At 40.0% G+C, this 20,384-nt stretch overlaps 2 protein-coding genes across 11 annotated transcripts in view; one reads left to right on the top strand and one right to left on the bottom strand.

Annotated features, from left to right (window-relative positions):
* Positions 1 to 16,321, top strand: part of ZNF485 (zinc finger protein 485) — a 30,252-nt gene extending 13,931 nt beyond the window's left edge. For 7 of the 10 annotated variants that reach the window (XM_045878329.2, XM_064594988.1, XM_064594986.1 and 4 more), the window contains 5 exons: positions 2,304 to 2,592; positions 4,910 to 4,996; positions 7,024 to 7,150; positions 7,721 to 7,816; positions 14,829 to 16,321. In XM_045878329.2, coding sequence (XP_045734285.1) covers positions 4,964 to 4,996; positions 7,024 to 7,150; positions 7,721 to 7,816; positions 14,829 to 15,910 — 1,338 coding nt within the window. In that variant the 5' untranslated portion in view covers positions 2,304 to 2,592; positions 4,910 to 4,963 and the 3' untranslated portion in view covers positions 15,911 to 16,321. Of the gene's footprint in view, positions 1 to 2,010; positions 2,174 to 2,303; positions 2,593 to 4,030; positions 4,700 to 4,909; positions 4,997 to 7,023; positions 7,151 to 7,720; positions 7,817 to 14,828 lie in introns of those variants that run through there. The other 3 variants (XM_045878325.2, XM_045878328.3, XM_045878331.2) reach the window with 2 other exon arrangements.
* A 3,482-nt stretch (positions 16,322 to 19,803) lies between these two features.
* LOC123846647 (small ribosomal subunit protein uS14-like) lies at positions 19,804 to 20,121 on the bottom strand. Its single transcript, XM_045878354.3, has one exon. The coding sequence runs from the start codon at positions 20,094 to 20,096 to the stop codon at positions 19,926 to 19,928; it is 171 nt and encodes a 56-aa protein (XP_045734310.1). The 5' UTR covers positions 20,097 to 20,121; the 3' UTR covers positions 19,804 to 19,925.
* Between the last annotated feature and the right edge of the window lie 263 nt (positions 20,122 to 20,384).

Below are 20,384 nucleotides of genomic sequence, written 5' to 3'. Positions count from 1 at the left end.
TTAGGGAGTGGCGATTGCTAGCAGCATGCCCTTGGAGACAGAGGAGCTGTGGGAGGATGTTTGACCTGCTCCAGGAATGTCTGCCTTTGTGCCCTGTTGTGTCCTTGTATCTCTGACTTTTCATTTCTTTTATCTCATTTATTTCTCACAACAGTCCTGGGAAGTAGGGGAGCAGAGATTATTAACTTTTTTGTATGTGAACACACCGAGACCACATTATTTGGCCTCTCTAAACCTTCCTTATCTGTTAAAAAAAAAATGAGAAGCAGGGTGAGATCCTTATAGCAGCAGAATTTTTTTTTTAATTAATTTTTTAAAGATTTTATTTATTTATTTGAGAGCACGCAAGCAGGGGGAGCAGCAGAGGGAGAGGGAGAAGCAGGCTCTCTGCCGAGCAGAGAGCTCGATGCGGGGCTCCATCCCAGGACCCTGGGATCATGACCTGAGCTGAAGGCAGATGCTTAACTGACTGAGCCACCCAGGCGCCCCTTAAAAAAAATTTTTTTTTTAAGATTTTATTTATTTATTTGACAGAGAGAGAGAGTGAGCACACAAACAGGGGGAAACAGTGCAGGGAGAGGGAGAAACAGGAGCAGCAGAGTTTTTGAATTTCTCCAAGTCACTCATAAAAATGGACTGAGTCCCTAGGATAGCAGGAGAAACATCCCACTGGACAGTATCTTCAACAAAGCCAAAGTCAGGGTACCCCCACAACCAGAAGAGGTGAGGTCAAAGCACCGTGGGGCTTCAGCAGCTGTTCCAAAATAGTGAGAATCCTGGAACCCAGAACACAGAAACTACCACCACATAACACAGTCCCCAAAGAAGAGAACTCCACTCTGAGTGGACTCCTCAGCAGGAAGCTGAGAACACCTTTGAAACTGGGCTAAGGCTCCATAGGCTCCTTCACAAGCTCCAGTTTGTAGGTAAATCCAAAAGATGGCAGGAAACTGAAAAAGCCAGGGCTCTTTGGAGAAGTGGCTGGTTTGTGGCAAAGCATAGTGTAGGCCTCGGACAACTTGTCTGCCAGGGAGCAAGAAACTTCCAAAGAGGGTCCAGGCCTGATTGAAGCGTTCCCCTTTGAGTCAAACAAATTAGGTATAAAAGAAATCTATGGGACACTTAGAGATATTCAGATTTGGACTGGATATTAGATATAAAAGAATTTGTGGAAAAAATGAAGACTAACCAAATGGGAATAAGCAAAGGCTATTTATTCAAAGCATGCTGTAGCAAGGTAGCTACCATCCCTTGCATTTTGGCAGAGACTCAAAGGCAGTGGAGTGGTAAAGCTTCAGAGTGGAAAAAACGGAAGGCTTTGGGTATGCCCTGATTGCAGGCCATTGGGAAGGGAAACTGGAGGTAGCTAAGTAGAAGAGGGCATCCTATATGGTTAGTTAGGGGAGTATATTTGGCATTCTCTGATTGGAAGTGGGGACAAAACTAAGGGATACTGTCAGTTATTAACGTCTGACTCTTAGGGGCTGGTTAATAGTTTGGCTGCTTGGGCTGATGGCTAGAGATGATGTTTTGATTTCTTACAAGTCAGTCTACAAGCAGGCTGGCTTCCTGGGCTAGTTATTGTGAATTGTTGCTAGTTGCTATAGATTTTTTTTTTTTTAAGATTTTATTTATTTATTTGACAGAGAGAGACAAAGCAAGAGAAGGAACACAAGCAGGGGGAATGGGAGAGGGAGAAGCAGGCTTTTCTTGGAGCAGGGAGCCTGATGTGGGGCTCAATCCCAGGACCCTGGACCATGACCTGAGCCGAAGGCAGACGCTTAACGACTGTGACTATCTTTTTTTTGCTTAGTATTGTTTTCAAAGTTTATCAATTATGTAGCATATATCAATACTTTCCTTTTATTGCCAAATATCCCACTGTTTGGATATACCATACTTTTTTATTCATTTGCCAGTTGATGGACTTTTGACTCTTATGAGCAACACTGGTATGGACTCTTATGTACAAGTTTTTGTGTAGATGTATTTCTCATTTCTCTTTGGTAGGTACCTGGGAATGGTATCACCGAGTGATATGATAACTCCATGTTTAAAGTTTTGAGGAACTGCTAAACTGTTTTCCAAAGTGGCTACACCATTTTATCATTCCACCAACAATGAATGAGGATTGTAATTCCCCACATTCTGATGGCTTCTTATCTCATTCAAAGTAAGAGCCAGTGTCCTTGCAGTGGACTAAATGGACCAATATTGTATTAGTCATGGTCTTCCAGAGAAACAGAATGATAGTATATGTGTAATTAATTAATTAATTAATTAATTGGCTCATTTGTTTATAGAGGCTGAGAAGTCCCATGATCTGCCATCTGCAAGCAGGTATAATTCAGTCTGTGTCAGAAGGCCTGAGAACCAGGGGAGCCAATGGCTGAAGGCCTGAGAAGGGAGGGGTGGTGTGCTGGAGGAAGTCCCAGAATCTGAAGGCCTAAGAACCAGAAGCTCCGATGTCTGAGGACAAGAGAAGATGGATGTCTCAGCTCAAGAAGAAAGAGAGAGAATTCATCCTTCCTCCACATTTTTGTTCAACTGGACTCTCAATGGATTGGATGATGCCTGTCCATATTGGTAAAGGTAGATCTTCTTTACTCAGTCTACTGATGCAAATGGTAATGTTTTCTGGAAACATTCTCACAGACACATCCAGAATTAATGTTTTACCAGCTGTCTGGGTGTCCCTTAGCCCAATCAAGTTGATATGTAAAATTAATCATCACAAATATGATCTAGCCTTTACCTGTCTTTGGTGTTCTAACCCCTTGACATTTTACTGTTCCTCAAATAAACCAAGTACACTCTGTAGGGGCTTTGCATCTGCTGTTTTATCTGCCTGAAACTAACTTCCCACAGATATACCCCTTTTTGTTACCTCACTTCCTAAAGACTTCTGCACATATGATCTCTTATCAAAGGGGCCAGTCCTTACAGCTCTAGATTAAGTAAGAATCCTCTTCTCACTTCTTTACCCTGATTTTGTTGAATCTCCCTCTTCCAAATGTCCATTTGAATGTAAGATCTTTGAGGGGACAGACATTATTTGTTTGGTTCACTGTGTTAAAGAGAAATTATACTGACACCTTTTGAAACTTGCAAAGAAGACTATTCAAGACTTTATTGCATTGCAATATGGAAGAGAGTTTGTAACTCCCCGTACAAGAGGGACAAGTGGGGATTTATAGCCAACTGACAGGGTGAGGGAATAAATGGAAAAGGACTATGAAGAAATTGGTTAGGTATCAAGATAGGGGGAGGGCAGAATAGGAATTTGGTTAGATATCAAGGGTGGGGGAGGAGGAGCTTGATTGGATTCCAAGGGTGGGGGGAATTCTTTTTTTTTTCTTTTTAAAGACTTTATTTACTTGAGATAGAGTGAGCACAAGCCGAGGGACAGAGGGAGAGGGAGAAGCAGGCTCCGCACTGAGCAGGGACCCCGACGCGGGGTCCCTCAGGACTCTGGCACCATGACCCCATCCGAAGGTAGACGCTTAACTGACTGAGCCACCCAGGCCCCCCTGGGTGGGGGAATTCTTGATGAACTGGCTTAGGAGGATTCTTCGATAAAATTGGACTTACTACGCCAAACACAAGGTCTTATGGAAGAGGATTCAGAGGATCCTGACCAAAGTCTGGTTAAGGAGGGAGTCCTTATCAAGTGCTCTGTCCTTAGCATCTAGAATAGTGAGTGGCATTTAGCAGGGCACTGGTTAATCATTGTTAATTTGGCAAATAAATGCCCCGTTCTGAGAAATAGTCTTCCAAATAAAAAGTCCTAATTGAAAAAAAGAGATACACTTTCCTTACTAAGCTATCCAATTCCTGGAGTTTATAAGTAGTACTTTTTTTTTTTTTTTTGCTAGAAAATAACACATTTAAAAAAATGGGTTCAATCTTGTTCCATCTTCTATGTCAGCAAATAGGAAATTTTTAGTGTTTTTTGGTGTTCTACTTTTCTAACATGCTTTTTCTTTGCTTAAAATCAAAATGGGATTGCTTGGAAACAAATAAGCAAACGAATCAATCATAAAGAGCTGTCCCAAAGTAACATAAAACATGTCTCATAGATTTGCATGTTTCTAGCATTGGGTGCCAGTCTTGGCTGCATATTAGAATCACGTGGGAGGTTAAAAAAATCCCGATGCCAGGACTACCCAGAGCATTACTCCAGAATCTCTGAAGCTGGGACCAAGGCCCCACTGCTTTCCAAAGCACCCCAAGTGATACCTAGAAAGGCACAGGATGGAGACACTGAGACCCTGGACGGAATCCCAGACTACATTTCCCAGAGGCCCCCGCGGCCGCTTCCGTTTCCGGCCTTGCCCGCCTCGGCGTGCGTGGAGCGAGGCTCCTGGAAGCTCGCGGATCTGCGCGGCCAGTACCGCCGTGGGTGGTCGCAGTTTTTCCGCGCGCTGAGCCTCGCGGCCCAGCCCGCCCAGCTTGGTCCTGGAACGCTGCCGCCGGGCTGGGGCCCTGAGACCTGGTGCACCCCTCTTTTCCTCAGGGAGCCGGCCTTGGAAGGAGCCGGCTGAGGAGGGGACAGGCAAATGTGGCCGGGGCCCCACCCCGAGGAGCGGTGCCCTGTCGAGTGACCGCCCGAATATGGCGCCTGACCGAAAGTTTAAAGGCTTGCGCTGAGGCCCAGAGATTGAGTCACCTACGAGACTTTCCACCCGTGTTGGCGAAGGTGCCTGACTGACTCACACCCAGAGCTTGGCCTTGCTGCCGGGCCAGATTCCAGGCAGCCGGCCCTGACCTTAACCACCTTCACGTGTCCACCCACCTTTGTGGGGAGTGGGGAGGGTGGAGGACTGGTCTTGTCCAGCTTGCAGAGAGCAAGTTCTAGCTAGTTTAGGACATGGAGGGACTTCCTCATATTTCCTTTCTTTTTTCCCAGATTGGCTTATTCAGGATTCTTTGCCCTTGCCTGGGAGAACAGGTCAGGAGACAGATGGCCCCAAGACTACCAAGACCCCAAATCCAGGCAAGTTTGATTTCAGCTTTTCCCGAGAAATGGCCACTGTTTCAAAGTGAAGTCGGGTTTATGCTTCTTGCCTGGAAGATGCTCTGCCGTGTATGGACCAAATTAGGTTGCCTGAGCCTATCCTGGATTGGTGCAGCTTTACAGAGAAAGGAGCCCTCTCCCCACTGTTGTCCCTTCATTTCCTCTCTACCCATTACAGAGTTGTTCACTAAATCGATTTTTGCTACCCATGCTTTCTAGAGTGCTAGAAGCTGAAGAGTACTTTGTAGTAAAGTATAGCTGTTGCCTGAAAGGGGTTGCCAACTCACAGAAGATGAAAAACAGACTCATTTATCATATAACGACAGAGGCTGAAGTGTCAGTGAATGATACAGTGATGGTAGTGCCTTTGATGTTCAGGGTCAGAGTCTAAAGGGTGGATGGGTGGTGGTGGTGGTGGTGGTAATCCTTTTAGTTCTTCCTGAAGATTAAATGAAGCTTGCATAATCGCAGAAGATGGGATGACTAGGGGAAGGCTAGGACATGAGTGAAGCCATCACATCTAAACCAGGAACAAACTGGTTCCAGACAAATTTGGAAACATTTGGGGTCTAGAATGCCAGGCTGGAGTTTGTTTTTATCCTGGAGAAAACTGGGTTTTGAAGGATTTTGAAAAGTTGACGGGAAGTAATTAGCATTTTGACAGGAAGTAATATATGAGTATTACACAAATTAAGAGTACAGAAAATTTTATTTATTTATTAAAAAAAAATTTTTTTTAAAGATTTTATTTATTTGACAGAGACACAGCAAGAGAGGGAACACAAGCAGGGGGAATGGGAGAGGGAGAAGCAGGCTTCCTGCGGTGCAGGGAGCCAGATGTGGGGCTCGATCCCAGGACCCCGGGATCATGACCTGAGCTGAAGGCAGACGCTTAACGACTGAGCCACCCAGGCGCCCCAAGAGTACAGAAAATTTTAAAAATTAAAGGTTACCTGTATTCCTATCACACTAACAAGTCAAATTATTTCATTTGAAACACTTTCACATATGTATTTTTTAGGTTTACCCATTTTTTTCCTTTTAATTTGTCGTAGCCATTTCTTCCAGTTTGCTCCATTGTCGCATTACCATTTTTTATAGTTCCTTTTTATACTGTAGTCAACCAGCCTGGTGACTTTGAACAGGTTCTTTCAACTCTCTGAGCTTTACTACCCTTAATGATAAAATAGATTTACTTTATGAATAGTCATGGTAGAAATTCAGAGAGGTGATGTATAGCCTGGGGCTTAGCACTGTGCCTGGTACATATTAAGTTGCTATTGCTGTGAAAGGCTATTGACAAATATATATTATTTCCCAGTAAATTCTAGGATGAAGCCAGTATCACTTTGCATGTCTTTTTGAGTTTTAGTTCATTTGTTAATTGACAAATCCTTGAACACTTCCGAAATGTGCCAGGCAGTATGTTAGGCTGGTGAGACAGCAGTGACCCAACTGGTCCCTAACCTCCCGGAGCTCACATAGATGATACCAACAATAAATCTAATCTTGCCAGGAAGTGAGAAATCCTGTGAAGAAAGTGAAGTGGGTCATGGGATAGACGGTGGTAGAGGATGGGAAAAGAGAAAAGAGAAGAACTTTCTGATGAGGTGACATTTAAGTAAAGACCTACAAAGTGAGAGATGAGCAAATGCCACGCGCAGAGGAGGGAGCATGATAGGTGTGTTGGAAGGGCACGAGGAAGGCAGTGTGGTTCAGATGAGGGGCCATGACCTCCCTTTATCCCTGGCTGGATTTTCCAGCTTCTTATCTTTTAATTTTTTGTTCCTGTGTAGCAAGTCTGATTTCTGAGCCTGTCATATATTTTCCCCCTTGATCCTTTCATTAACTTTGTTCCACTTCCCTCTGCATAAACAATCTGAAATATCAGAAGCTGGCCTTGAATGTGTTATTTTCCTTTTATAGTGAGGACTGCCTGGTTCTCTACTTCAGGGTCAAGGGTGTAAACAGTTCCTGGATGAGCAGAATTGGGTTTGATTTTGCAGGGATCACTGACATTTGGGGATGTAGCTGTGGCCTTTACCCAGTTTGAATGGAAACACCTGGATGCCACTCAGCAAGCCCTGTACAGGGATGTGATGCTGGAAAACTACGGGAATCTGGTGTCTGTGGGTAAGGGTGTCTTTTTTTTTTTTTTTTTAAGATTTTATTTATTTGAGAGAGAGAGAGAACATGAGGGTGCACTCGAGCAGGGGAGAGGGGCAGAGGGAGAGGGAGATGCAGACTCCCTACTGAGCAGGGATCCTGACAGGGGGCTTGATCCTAGGACCCCAGGATCATGACCTGAGCTGAAGGCGGACTCTGAACCAACTGAGCCACCCAGGTACCCCGTAAGGATGTCTTTTTAACTCAAAATTGATTTCCTGGGCAACTGTGGGTTTTCACAGGGTATATAGGGTATTTAAAAATCTTAAATGGGAGGTTTTGTTTGTTTGTTTTTAACATGGACTTAGAGGCTGGAGTTAATGCTCATTCTGTCCCTCAGAAAGAGCCATACAGAGTTTAAGATGGTAGCTTTGTGTGCAGTCTAGCCCAGTTCTCTAAATTTTTCCATGTACATGTCTATAACTACATGATTTGGACATCCTGATACCACCCTATAGGCCACCCTGAGATTGAGGTCTGGGATAGCTGCTTTTGCTCATCACCACAGTCACATTCCTTTTCTTTCTGTACTAATAGGACTTCTCTCTTCCAAACCCAAACTAATCACCCAGTTGGAGCAAGGGGCAGAGCCATGGATGGAAGTACAACAGATTCCATCAGATACTTGCTCTGGTGAGTGAGGTGGGAGCCATTTCAAGCAGCAGCTGAATACATTGAATGGTGAGGAGGGGTTCTTGGTCAGAAGGCTCATCTTAGAGGGCCCATGTCTGGGCAGCAGGGCTGGGGCACTTGACACAAGTTTCCTCTTTTTAATGTCATTGTCGTGTCAAATGACTTGCCATTTTTCTCTTCATTCCTATGGAGAGCTTCTCCCTTCTCGAGGGCCTCAGGCCCATGACCTCTTGCTCTGAAATCCTCAGTCTCTTTATGTGTTTTTTCCCCCTCCCCATTTTCAGGCACTTGTCAGGCTATACTTTGTTTCTGTCTTCTGTTGCATTCTCAATTCCTTTCAAATTCTGTCATGGTTAGCTTCGTAAATGACTGTATATCCCTTTCTAGTTTTAATATCCATTATCTCTAATCATATAGTGACAGTGGCAGATTCCAAGTGTAAGCATAGTTTCCTATCAGATAATTACTATTTTTGGCAAACAAACTGATGGGGAAGCATTTTCTTCCCTGTAGTCTTTTTAAATTTCTCTTCTGTTATGCTTTACTCTTGACTCTCATTTTTTTTTTTTACATATACTTTGCATAAATTTCTGTATGTCACTTTCTTTGTGTCATAATTCATTTCAAAATCTTTGAACATGGATGTTTCTCTCACCTAAAATATTTATCCTGCCAATATTCCTTTTTTAAAAAACTCTGTCATTTTGCCTATATCATCCTCAGAGAAACTTTTATAACTGTATTTCATGGAAAATACCAAGGATACATAATTTGTTTAACCTAGGTTTTTGGCTTTGTTTTGTTTTTTAATGCTTTTCAGTAATTCTTTTTGTTCTTACTACGTTTAACTAAATTTTCCCCTAAATTATTGTGTAGATTCTTTTTTTCCAAAAAGATTTTTTTTTTTTAAAGATTTTATCTATTCATTTGACACAGAGAGAGAGAGAGAGAGAGCATAAGCAGGGGGAGTGGCAGGCAGGCAGAGGGAGAGGCAGGCTCTGTGCTGAGCAAGGAGCCCGATGTGGGACTCGATCCCAGGCCCCGGGATCATGACCTGAGCCGAAGGCAGACGCTTAACGACTGAGCCACCCAGGCGCCCCTTTCCAAAAAGATTTTATTTATTCATTTGAGAGAGAGAGAGAGTGTGTGCATTAGCAGGGGGCAGAGGGCAGAAGGGCAGAGGGAGAGGGAGAAGAGGACTCCCCGCTGAGCAGGAAGCCTGACTCCCGGGCTGACCCCAGGACCCTGAAATCATGACCTGAGCCCAAGGCAGATGCTTAACTGACTGAGTCATCCAGGCACCCCTTTGTAGATTCTTTATAGGGTAACAACAGTAACTCAGCCTTCCTTATTCTTTGTTCTTTCTGTTTTAATTTTGGTATTTTTTGATATAAGATGTTTAGAATTTAGATGTAGTAAAAGCTAGCAGTGTTTCCTTTGATATTTCTTCCATCCATTTGGAAGGTAATACATCTTTATGCAAAGATTCCACAATAATTCCATGTTTCACACTTCCCCCTCCTTTTTTGCATATTCCACTCTATTGGTTTTTAGAAATGCGTATGGTATAAAATTCAGATGGTTCAAATGGTATGCAGCCTTCATATACCGTTCTTTTTTTTTAAAGATTTATTTATTTATTTGAGAGAGCGAGAATGAGAGAGAGTACATGAGAGTGGGGAGGGTCAGAGGGAGAAGCAGGCTCCTCGCTGAGCAGGGAGCCCGATGCGGGACTCGATCCCGGGACTCCAGGATCATGACCTGAGCCGAAGGCAGTCGCTTAACCAACTGAGTCACCCAGGTGCCCTTCATATACCTTTCTTAATCATCCAGTTCCTCTCCTCAGAGGCATCTTTATATAAATTTCTTGTGGAAATTTCTAGGTATAATGTATGCTTTGCAAGAATATACATGTATTCCTTTTTTTTTTTTTAAGTACATGGTAGTACACTATTCTGTGTCTTGCTTTTGTCATATCTTGGAAATCATTTCACATAGCTACATCATTTAGAGTGCTGTTTTATTTTTTAATGGTTGTATAGTGTTCCATTTTATGGCTATATTGTAACTTAAGTAATCAGTTCCCTATTGGACATAGTAGCTATGAACAGTGATGCAGTGATTATTGATACACATATCAATTCTCTCAAGTACAAGTAAATATATAAGATAAATTCTAGAACAAGAATTTATACATGAAAGGGTAAGTATATTTTAAAATTTAGTGGATAATACTAGTATCCATACATTTATACTCCTATTGACAACATATGAGTGCCAGTCTGATCATACCTTGTCAACAGTGTCTTATACTTTTTGATAATTGCCAATCTGATAGCTAAAAACTTTTATTGTAATTTTAATTTGCATTCCTCTTATTAGGAGTGTAGTTGAGGATGGATTTTTTAAAAATTTTATATTGACTTTTTTTGTATTGTCAACAATACAAAATGGATATGCTTGTCTTTTTGTGTCTTTAATGGGATTGTGTCTAGGATTCTCCCATTTAGCTGGTTATTGGGTTGGGATACATAAATGTTATTATGTAAAGGAAGTATTTAATTCACTTTCATTAAGAAATTACTTTTTTTAAAGTAAGCACGGGCATTGAATTTTATCAAATGCCTTTTCAGCCTGTGTGGAGAGGGTATCTTTCTTTTCCCTTTTGATCTGTTAATATGGTAAATTTTATCTTCAGTTATCTTAACAACTTTGCATTCTTAATAGAACCGTCTTGGTTATGACAGTAAATGATTCTGTTTGCTAACCTTTTATGTAAGTTTTTGCACTGATATTTATAAAAAGTTTATTTACATTTTTCTTTTTTGTCAGGCCATTTTCATTAGGTTTTGATTTCAGTTTTGTAATACCTCTTAAAAATTTTTTTGGATCTTTCCTATTTTCATCATCTGGTATAGTTTAATTCACATGATAGCTGGTTCCCTGAAAGTTTGGCCCTTGTTTTGTTTTTACTTATTTTTTTATTTTTTATTTATTAAATATTTTATTTATTTATTTGACAGAGAGAGAGAACACAAGCAGGGGGAGATGCAGGCAGAGGGAGAGGGAGATGCAGGCTTCCCACTGAGCAGGGAGCCCAATGTGGGGCTCGATCCCAGGACCCTGAGATCACAACCTGAGCCGAAGGCAGATGCTTAACCAACTGAGCCAGTCAGGTGCCCCGGTTTTTACTTATTTTTAATGGCAGGGAGCAGGGGAGAGGAATTAGGGGGTAGTTATTTGATGATAATCTCTCTTTTATGGTAGCTTGTCCAAGTAGATTTTTGCTCTCTCTCAAAACAGTTTTGATAATTTACAATTTACTAAAAATATCCAGTAATTCAGGTTCTCAAATTATCTCTATAGTTTTGAACAAAGTAGCCTTTATGATTTGTTTTTCTTTTTAAATTTAATTTATTTATTTGAGGAGCGGGGGAGGGGGGAGCCCTGGCTGGGGGGGAGGGGTAGAGGAGAGGGAGAAACAGACTCCCCAGTGAGCAGGGAGCCCAACATGAGACTTGATCCCAGGACCCTGGGATCACGGCCTGAGCCAAAGGCAGATGCTTAACTGACTGAGCCACCCAGGTACCCTGCCTTTATGATTCTTTTTGATTTTTATTTATTTATTTTTTAAAAGTTTATCTTTTTTTTTTTTTTTTAAAGATTTTTATTTATTTATTCATGAGAGACAGAGAGAGAGAGGCAGAGGGAGAAGCAGGCTTCCAAGGAGCAGAGAGCCCGATGCGGGACTCGATCCCAGGACCCTGGGATCATGACCTGAGCCGAAGGCAGACGCTTAACCATCTGAGCCACCCAGGCGCCCAAAAGTTTATCTTTTTAAGTAATCTCTACACTCAGTGCGGGGCTCAAACTCATGATCCTGAGATCAAGAGTCGTGTGTTCTTCCACCTGAGCCAGCTGGGTACCCCTCTGATTCTTTTTGTAATATCCTCTACATTTATGGTTACTTTCTACTGATTTCTTACATTATTTATTTGTCTTTTTAAGATTTATTAATTCTTCTGCTTTTTATTTTTTATTTTTTTAAGATTTTATTTATTTATTTGACACAGAGAGAGCACAAGTAGGCAGAGAGGCAGGCAGAGGGAGAGGGAGAAGCAGGCTCTCCACTGAGCAGGGAGCCCAACATGGGGCTTGATCACAGGACTCCGGGATCACGAGCTGAGCCGAAGGCAGTTGCTCAACTGACTGAGCCACCCAGGCGCCCCAACTCTTCTGCTTTTTAAAAGAGCTCTTAGATGTATTTATGTATTATTATTTTTTGTTTTTTAATATTTAATTCCTTTTCCCTTTTGTTTTCTTAGGTTTATTTACTTTTTCTAACCCTCTTAATTGTTTACTTAAATTCATTGATTTTCATTCTTGTTTATGTAATATAAATATTTAGAGCTTTAAACTTTTGTGCAGTGTTTTGGTTGTATTCAATAGATTCTGATATGGTTTTCATGATTATTAGATATTTTGCAATTTGTGTTTTGATTTCTCTGATCAAGTATTAAGAGACTCATAAGCTACCCTTCCTTTTTTTCTTTCTTAAAGCCTTTTAAAAATTTAATATATATATAGAAAAGTTGATAAATATATATATCCAGTCTGAATTAAGTGTTTTTAAAGCCACTACTATGTAACCAGCACTCAGGTCAAAGAAAAGAACATTGGCAATACTACTAAATCACATGTTGATCCCTCCCAATAATTAGCCATCCTCCCTCCACGCCCCTAAACTAACACTAAAGTTTATTTGGCCACTTTAATTCATTGTCCTTGCTGTGGATCAGTGATTCTTAAAACTTTAATATGCATCAGAAAGCATGCTTAAGTTCAATTACTAGATCCCACCCTCAGAGTTTTTTATTCAGTAGGTTTGGAGTGTGAACTGAAAATTTCTAGCAAGTTCCCAGGTGATGCTGATGCTGATGCTGTTGGGCTGGGGACCATGCTTGGAAAACCACTGCTGGAGTATTTTATTCATTGTATGGCTATTCCATAGCTTATCTCATATATGTGGATGGATATTTGGGATATTTCCAGCTTTTGACTGTTAGAGTTGCTATGAACATTCTTATAGGTTATCTTTTGGTTCATGTGTGGATACGTTTCTTTTGGACATATACCTAAGGAGTGGAATTTTTATTTTATGGGATATGCATATGTTCAACTTTAGTACATAATGCCAAATAGTTTTTGAAAGGTTTGTGCCATTTATATTTCTACCATCTGTGTGAGAGTACTCACACAGTAATGCCAGTCTTTTGAAGTTAGGCATTCTTTGGGTGTGTTATGTATCTCAATGGGGTTTTAATATCCTTATCCCTTATATATAATGAGGTTGAGGACATTTTCAAATGTTAATTGGCCATTATATATCATCTTTTATGAATTATCAATTCAGAGAGCCCTTTGTTGATTAAATATGCGGTATCACCGTTCTCTCTGTGGTTTGCTTTTGACTATTAATGGTCTTTTGATGAATAGAAGTTCTTAATTTTAATAATCTCTAGTTTATCAGTCTTTCCCTTTCTTGTCAGTGCTTTTTGTGTCCTTTTAAATAAATCTTTCCTTTCCCCACATTCATGAAAACATTCTTCTGTGTTAACTCCTAGAAGTTTTTTTTTTTTTTTATTAAAGATGTTATTTATTCATCTGAGACACAGAGATAGAGAGCATGAGCAGGGGGAGAGGCAAAGGGAGAGGGAGAAGCAAGCTCCCGGCTGAGTCAGGAGCCCGATGTGGGGCTTGATCCCAGGACCCTGGGATCATGACCTGAGCCGAAGGCAGACGTTTAACCATCTGAGCCACCCAGGCGCCCCAACTCCTAGAAGTTTTATTGTTTGTCTTTTATTTTTAGATTTATTGTCCTCTTAGAATTGATTTTTGTGCATGGGAAGAGGTAGGGTTCATGTTTAACCACCCCCTCCACACCTCACAAGTGCCAGTGTAGTCTTCCTCAGTGCTCTGCAAGCTACCTTTGTTATAGAACAAGTGTCCATATGCTTGCGTTTCTCTTCATATGACTAATTTGCCTCCACCTTCCTTTACAATCAGTATCTTAAAGTTTTCTCTAGTTTAATCATTACACATTAAATGTATATCCCATCAAAGGGGGATATACCATTTGAAGGATCTGGGCTGTTTCTCACAGGCTTCATTTTCAACTTGAGTTTTCCTAAAAAAAAAATAAGTCTTAGCTCTAGTATCAGATGTATGGAATCTCTCCCCTGGCTAATAAATATAAATAATAAAATATATGAATGTAAATGTATATGTGTGTATATAAGAAAAATTCATTCAGTAAAAGAATTGATCAGTGATTGTTTTATCATAAATTTGGCTCCATTAGTTTTTGAGAATCTACTTGTCATAATCGTCTTACCTATTTTCTGTTGGGTCATAGGTGTGTACTTTGTAAAAAAGATCACAATTTGATTGGTATGTTCTTTTTAAGATATGTTAAAAAACATAGATTACAGTACAATTTTTTGGCCTGAGAACTGTTTTGGTTCCTTAAATATTTTGTCTATTTTTTTCTCTGAGACACTAAGTATTGGTTCTCTGTTAAATTCTCAGAGAAATGTTATTCTTAAGTTTTTGGAGACATTAAGGTGTTCTCAAATGTACCACCCTATAGGAATCTGCCCTAGCAATCATGGTTTGCTTTGGGATATTTGGTTTTCTCTCCAAATTTGTGTTTATTCTCACATTCTCATCTATTTTTGGGGGGAGATGTGTTTTCTGTGTTACCTTCCTAACTTGCCAACTTCTTAGATGCTCCTTGCATTCTTTAAATACAGTGTTTATTATATAACTTCATTCCATTTCTCTAGACTTTTGTCTTTATTCTTGCCATCTTTTCTTAACACGAATCACAAGTGGGATGAATTAATTTTACATAACCCTTAGTTGTGTAGAATAGAAAATTCTTATCCTGTGTAGCTCTCAACTTTCAGTATTTCAACATAGAGAATGTTTGAATTAAAAAAAAATTTTTCAGTCCAGGAGTACTGGTTTGAAACAAAGATGTCCCCCCTAAAGCAACATACTTCTGAAGGATCTGATCTGGGAGAGCAAACAAAAAGTGACGTGATGGAAAGAGGCCTGGACTGGGAGGGCAGAAGTTCCACAGAGAAGACACATTATAAATGTGAGGAATGTGGGAAAGTCTTCAAATATAATTCCTCCTTTATTAGCCACCAGAGAAATCATACTGGTGAGAAACCCCATAAATGTAATGAATGTGGCATAGCCTTTATGAGCAGTTCATCTCTTTTAAATCATCGTAAAATTCACACAGGCAAGCAGCCTTATAGATGTATTGAATGTGGGAAATTCCTTAAGAAGTACTCAACATTTGTTAATCATCAGAAAATTCATTCTAGAGAGAAACCTCATAAATGTAATGAATGTGGAAAAGCTTTTGGAAAGAACTCTATCCTTTTACGTCATCAGAGAATTCATACTGGTCAGAAACCCTACAAATGTAATGACTGTGGGAAAGCCTTTGCTCAGAATGTAGCCCTTACTCGTCATGAGAGAATACATAGTGGAGAGAAGCCTTTTGAATGTAATGTATGTGGGAAAACTTTTAGGGATAACTCAACTGTGTTGGAACATTTGAAAATCCATACTGGTGAAAAACCATATCGGTGTAATGAATGTGGAAAAACCTTTAGGAAGAGCTCAACTCTCGTTAGTCATCAAAGAATGCATACAGGAGAGAAACCCTATCACTGCAGTAAATGTGGAAAATCTTTTAGGTATAGCTCATCCTTTGCTGGACATCAGAAAACTCATAGTGGAAATAAACCCTATCAATGTAACGACTGTGGGAAAGTCTTTACGAAGAGCTCAACCCTTATTGGACATCAGAGAATTCATACTGGAGAAAAGCCCTATTACTGTAAGAAATGTGGGAAATCCTTCAGGCATAGCTCTGGCCTTGTTGAACATCAGAGAATCCATACTGGAGAAAAACCTTATGAATGTAATGTGTGTGGGAAGGCTTTTCCCCAGAGTTCAGCCCTTAAACAACATAAGAAAATGCATAACGAAGAAAGAGCCATCAAATGTAGTTAGTGTGGTAGATCATGCAGAAGTAGTTTATTCCTTTTGACCATCAAAGAGGAAACACTCAACAAATCACACATTTAAGAAAAATAGTCTGTGTACCTCTATCCTGGAGAACTTCTCACTTGTAAGGATGTTCACTGTAGTATGGTTTGTATTAGTGAAATATTTGAAGAACGTAAATGTCTGTCAATATGGAAATAGTTACTATAGAACACTATGTAGGAAGTAAAAAGAATGAGGTAGAACTCTATATAGAACCATAGAAATATCCCCATGATACCTTGTTCAAGTTAAAAAAGCAAGTTGCAGAAAATCTACATATTGTGGTCTAATTTATATTTTAAAAAATGAAGCTGTTTTTATTTGTACATATATGTCCTGTATATTCAAAAAGAGCTGGTAAAATAAAAGTCCAAAAGTTGTTATCTTTGAGAAGAATGTTTTTATTGGTATGATGAAGTGAAATTTTGACTTTGGCTTTGTTTTTTGAAATATTTAATCACATATATATTCATATATCTTCTATAATTTAACACAGTTGTCTTTCTAAATAAGGAAATTCAGAAGCCATAAAACACACACACACACACACACACAAAAACTAAAAACTTTTGTATGATCAGAGGCTTCATGGTGTTAAAATACAAAGAACCAGACTTGGGTAGAATAATATTACCATCATCATATTATAACAAATAATACTTAGAATATCTAAAGAGTTCATAAAGATACATAAGAATAATATAAAAATCCCAGAGGTGCCTGGGTAGCTCAGTCGGTTAAATGTCCTACTCTTGATTTCAGTTCAGGCTGTGAGATCAAGCCCTGCCTCAGGTTCCTTGCTCAGCGGGGAGTTTGCTTTAGATTCTCTCCCCTGCTCTCCTTCTTCCCCTCCCCCCTATGCACTCACTCTCTCTAAAATAAATAAATCTTTAAAAAAAGAATAATATAAAAATCCCAGTGGAGAAATGGTTTGGAATATGAATATACAGTTGTCAGAAAAAACAAGCACAAGTAGTCAAAAAGAGATAACCAGCTTTAGAGAAATGTGAAAATGATCAAAATTTTTTTGTCCTATTTGGCAAAAATTTATAAGATAAAAATATTTTGTGCTTATGAAGGTGCAAGAAAATAGGCACACCTACATGTCGTTGAAGGAATTGTGAATTAATGAAGTGTTTGGTGATGAGAAGCATAATTTGACTGTATCGACCAACTTTTAGAAAGCTACTCTTTGACTTAACATTTCTACTTCTTAAAATCCAATAAAGAGTAAAGATGGTCTTTAGAGCACTACATTAATGAAAAGTTGGAGTCACCATAGTATCTATCACCAGGGCAATGGTTAAATTAAGATACATGCATTCATTGGACTACCATGCAGTCATTTAATATATAACAATTACAAAGCAGTCATTCAGTTAATCAATTAACATTTAATGAGTTAATTTTTTATTTTGTTTTATTTTTTTTAAAATACATATTTTTAAAGATTTTATTTATTTGACAGAGACACAGCAAGAGAGGGAACACAAACAGGGGAGTGGGAGAGGGAGAAGCAGGCTTCCCGCTGAGCAGGGAGCCCGATACGGGGCTCGATCCCAGGATCCTGGAGGTCATGACTTGAGCCAAAGGCAGATGCTTAACGACTGAGCCACCCAGGTGCCCTGAGTTAATTTTTAAAAATATTTATTTATTAGAGAGAGTGAGCATGAGCGGGGGGAGGGGCAGAGGGAGAGGGAGAAGCAGATTCCCTTGCTGAGTGGAGGTCGATCCCAGGATCCTGAAATCATGACCTGAGCTGAAGTCAGACCTTTAACTGGCTGAGCCACCTAGGTGCCCTTAATGAATTAATTTTTTAATTAACAGGGAAAGATGTCTAAGACTTAAGTGGGAAAAGAGCCAAATTGTGTAATGATGTAGGATCCGTTTGTGCATTAGTTCAATCTTTTATTACACAAATATATCACTGGTAGTTTAAAATATAAGATAAAGCAAGATTATTGATGAATTTTATGGAACAGAAAGGAACTGAACATTCAACTTAAACTAGAAAAGGGCTAGTATTAATTAGAAGCACAGTTGGGAATATGTGTGTTATTAGTGAAAACTGGTTAAGCTTTGGATAGCAGTTTGACAATGTGAATGTAAATCTAAATGTATGCTCCCATTGACCCAGAAGAGCCACTCTCAAATAATTCGACTAGCTTACAGAGATTGTATTGCTCATCATAGCGTTGTTTATAATAAAGCCCTAGAAAGAGGTGGGAAAAACACCTAGGATAGGAAAATGTTTAAGTAAGTTATAGAACTTTCAAAGACTGGTATCCCAGTTGCTATTGGTACATAAAAAGCCACCCAGATTTAGTTACCATTTTGTTATGCTCACAGATTTTGTATCAACAATTCAGAAAGAGCATAGCAGGAACAATTTTCTAACTGTATGACATTTGGGTCTCAGCTGGGAAGACTCAAGGCTGGAATGGACTGAATGGTTGCATGGTTGAATCATTTGCCGCTGTCACAGTCAGTAGCCACAGGGAGCTAATGAGCAGTTAAAAAGAGGCTGGTCTGAATTGAGATGTGCTGTAAGTGTAAGACATACATTGGATTTTGAAGACATAGTGTGAAGAAACTAAAATATCTCAATAATTTTTTAATGTTATTACAGGTCAAAATGATATTTTGGATATATAGGTTAAATTAAATATATTAGAGTTATTTAAAATGATTTTAATGTGTCTGCTAGAAAATTTAGTTACATATGAGACCCACCTTTGGGGTTCACATTATATTTCTATTGGTCAATATTGATCTGAAAGCCTGCTCACAGGTTTGGTGGTTGATGCTATTGGCCGAGACCTCAGGTAGGGCCTTCTGTACAAAGGGCACTCTGGCAGGACAGCTGAGGCTGAAGTAGGCGTGGACCAGGGCAGTCCTGGGGCTCTCTGTGCAGAGGGTACCCTGGCAGGACAGCTGAAGCTGAAGTGAGTATAAGCTGGGGTGTCTTGGGGTGTTCAGCATAGGGGACACCTTGGTGGGGTGGCTTGAGTCAAGGCAGGTATGGGCCAGGGGTTTCTGGGGTCTACTTGGAGGGGGTGCCCTGGCTGGGTGGCTGGAGCTGAGGTGGATCACCCGTTGGGGTTTCCCAGGGTGCTCTGTGAAGGGAGCGCCTTGGCAAGGTGATTTATTTTTGTAAGTGGAAGTTTGTACCTTTTGACTCCCCATCACCCATTTAATCCCCCTTGTCATAGATTAATTTATTGTGGGTTTATTTCTGGGCTCTCTTTTCTGTTCCATTGATCTCTGTGTCTCTTATGTCAATACATACTGTTTTGATTACGATAGCTTTGTAATATAGTTTGAAATCAGAGAGCATATTGTCTCCAGCTTTGTTCTTTTAAGATTGCCTTGGCTATTTGGGGTCTTTTGTGGTTCCATACAAATTTTAGGATTGTCTATTTCTTTTATTTTTTAAAAAAGATTTTATTTATTTGAGCGAGGGAGAGTGAGAGACAGCATGAACAGAGGGAATAGGGAGAAGCAGACTCTCTGCTGAGCAGGGAGTCTGATGTGGGGCTCTACCACAGGACCCTGGGATCACAACCTGTGCTGAAGGCAGACACTTAACCTACTGAGCCACCAAGGCACCCCAGGATTGTCTATTTCAGGGAAAAATGCCATTGGGGTTTCAACAAGGATTTCATTGAATATATAGATTGCTTTGAGTAGTGTGGACTTTTTTTTTTTTAAGATTTTATTTATTCATGAGAGAGAGGCAGAGGCAGAGGGAGAAGCAGGCTCAATGTAGGACTAGATCCCAGGAACCTGGGATCACGACCTGAGCTGAAGGCAGACACTTAACTGACTGAGCCACTCAGGCGCCCTTAGTGTGGACATTTTTTTTTTTCATAATTGAAGTATTTTTATTTTATGTACAATGTGTTGGCATTAAAGTAGGTATCTTGGGTATCTGCAGTTAAGGTAGGTTATCCTGGATGACCAATTCAAGGAAGTTCACTTAATCCAACTTAATGAAGCCTATGTCCTTTGCGTACTGACGGAAACACTGGCGGCACATATTGAGGCCGTATTTCTGGATCAGACTGTGCCGGTTTGAGCAGACGCGGCAAGAACGAGAACCCTGGCCAAATTTCCTTGGATGGCTCCAGTACAGCTGCTGGTGACCCATTTTGCTCTCTCAGATGCAACGAGGTAAAAGGCTAGTGTGGACATTTTAACAATATTAATTCTTCCATCCATGAGCACAGAATATCTTTCCATTTATTTGTTTTATTCGATTTCTTTCATCAATGTCTTATAGTTTTTAGTGTACAGGTCTTCCACCTCCTTTGTTAAATTTATTTCTAGATATTTTATTCTTTTTGATGCAATTGTAAGTGGGATTGTTTTCTCAATTTCTCTTTCTGATAGTTTGTTATTGGTGTACAGAAATGTAACAGATTTTGTATATTTATTT

This window comes from Mirounga angustirostris, unplaced genomic scaffold (genome assembly GCF_029215605.1).
Source record: "Mirounga angustirostris isolate CCGP_5_RB_7025 unplaced genomic scaffold, mMirAng1.0.hap1 SCAF_6, whole genome shotgun sequence".
Taxonomy (NCBI): domain Eukaryota; kingdom Metazoa; phylum Chordata; class Mammalia; order Carnivora; family Phocidae; genus Mirounga; species Mirounga angustirostris.
This window is presented reverse-complemented; position numbering and strand designations above follow the sequence as displayed.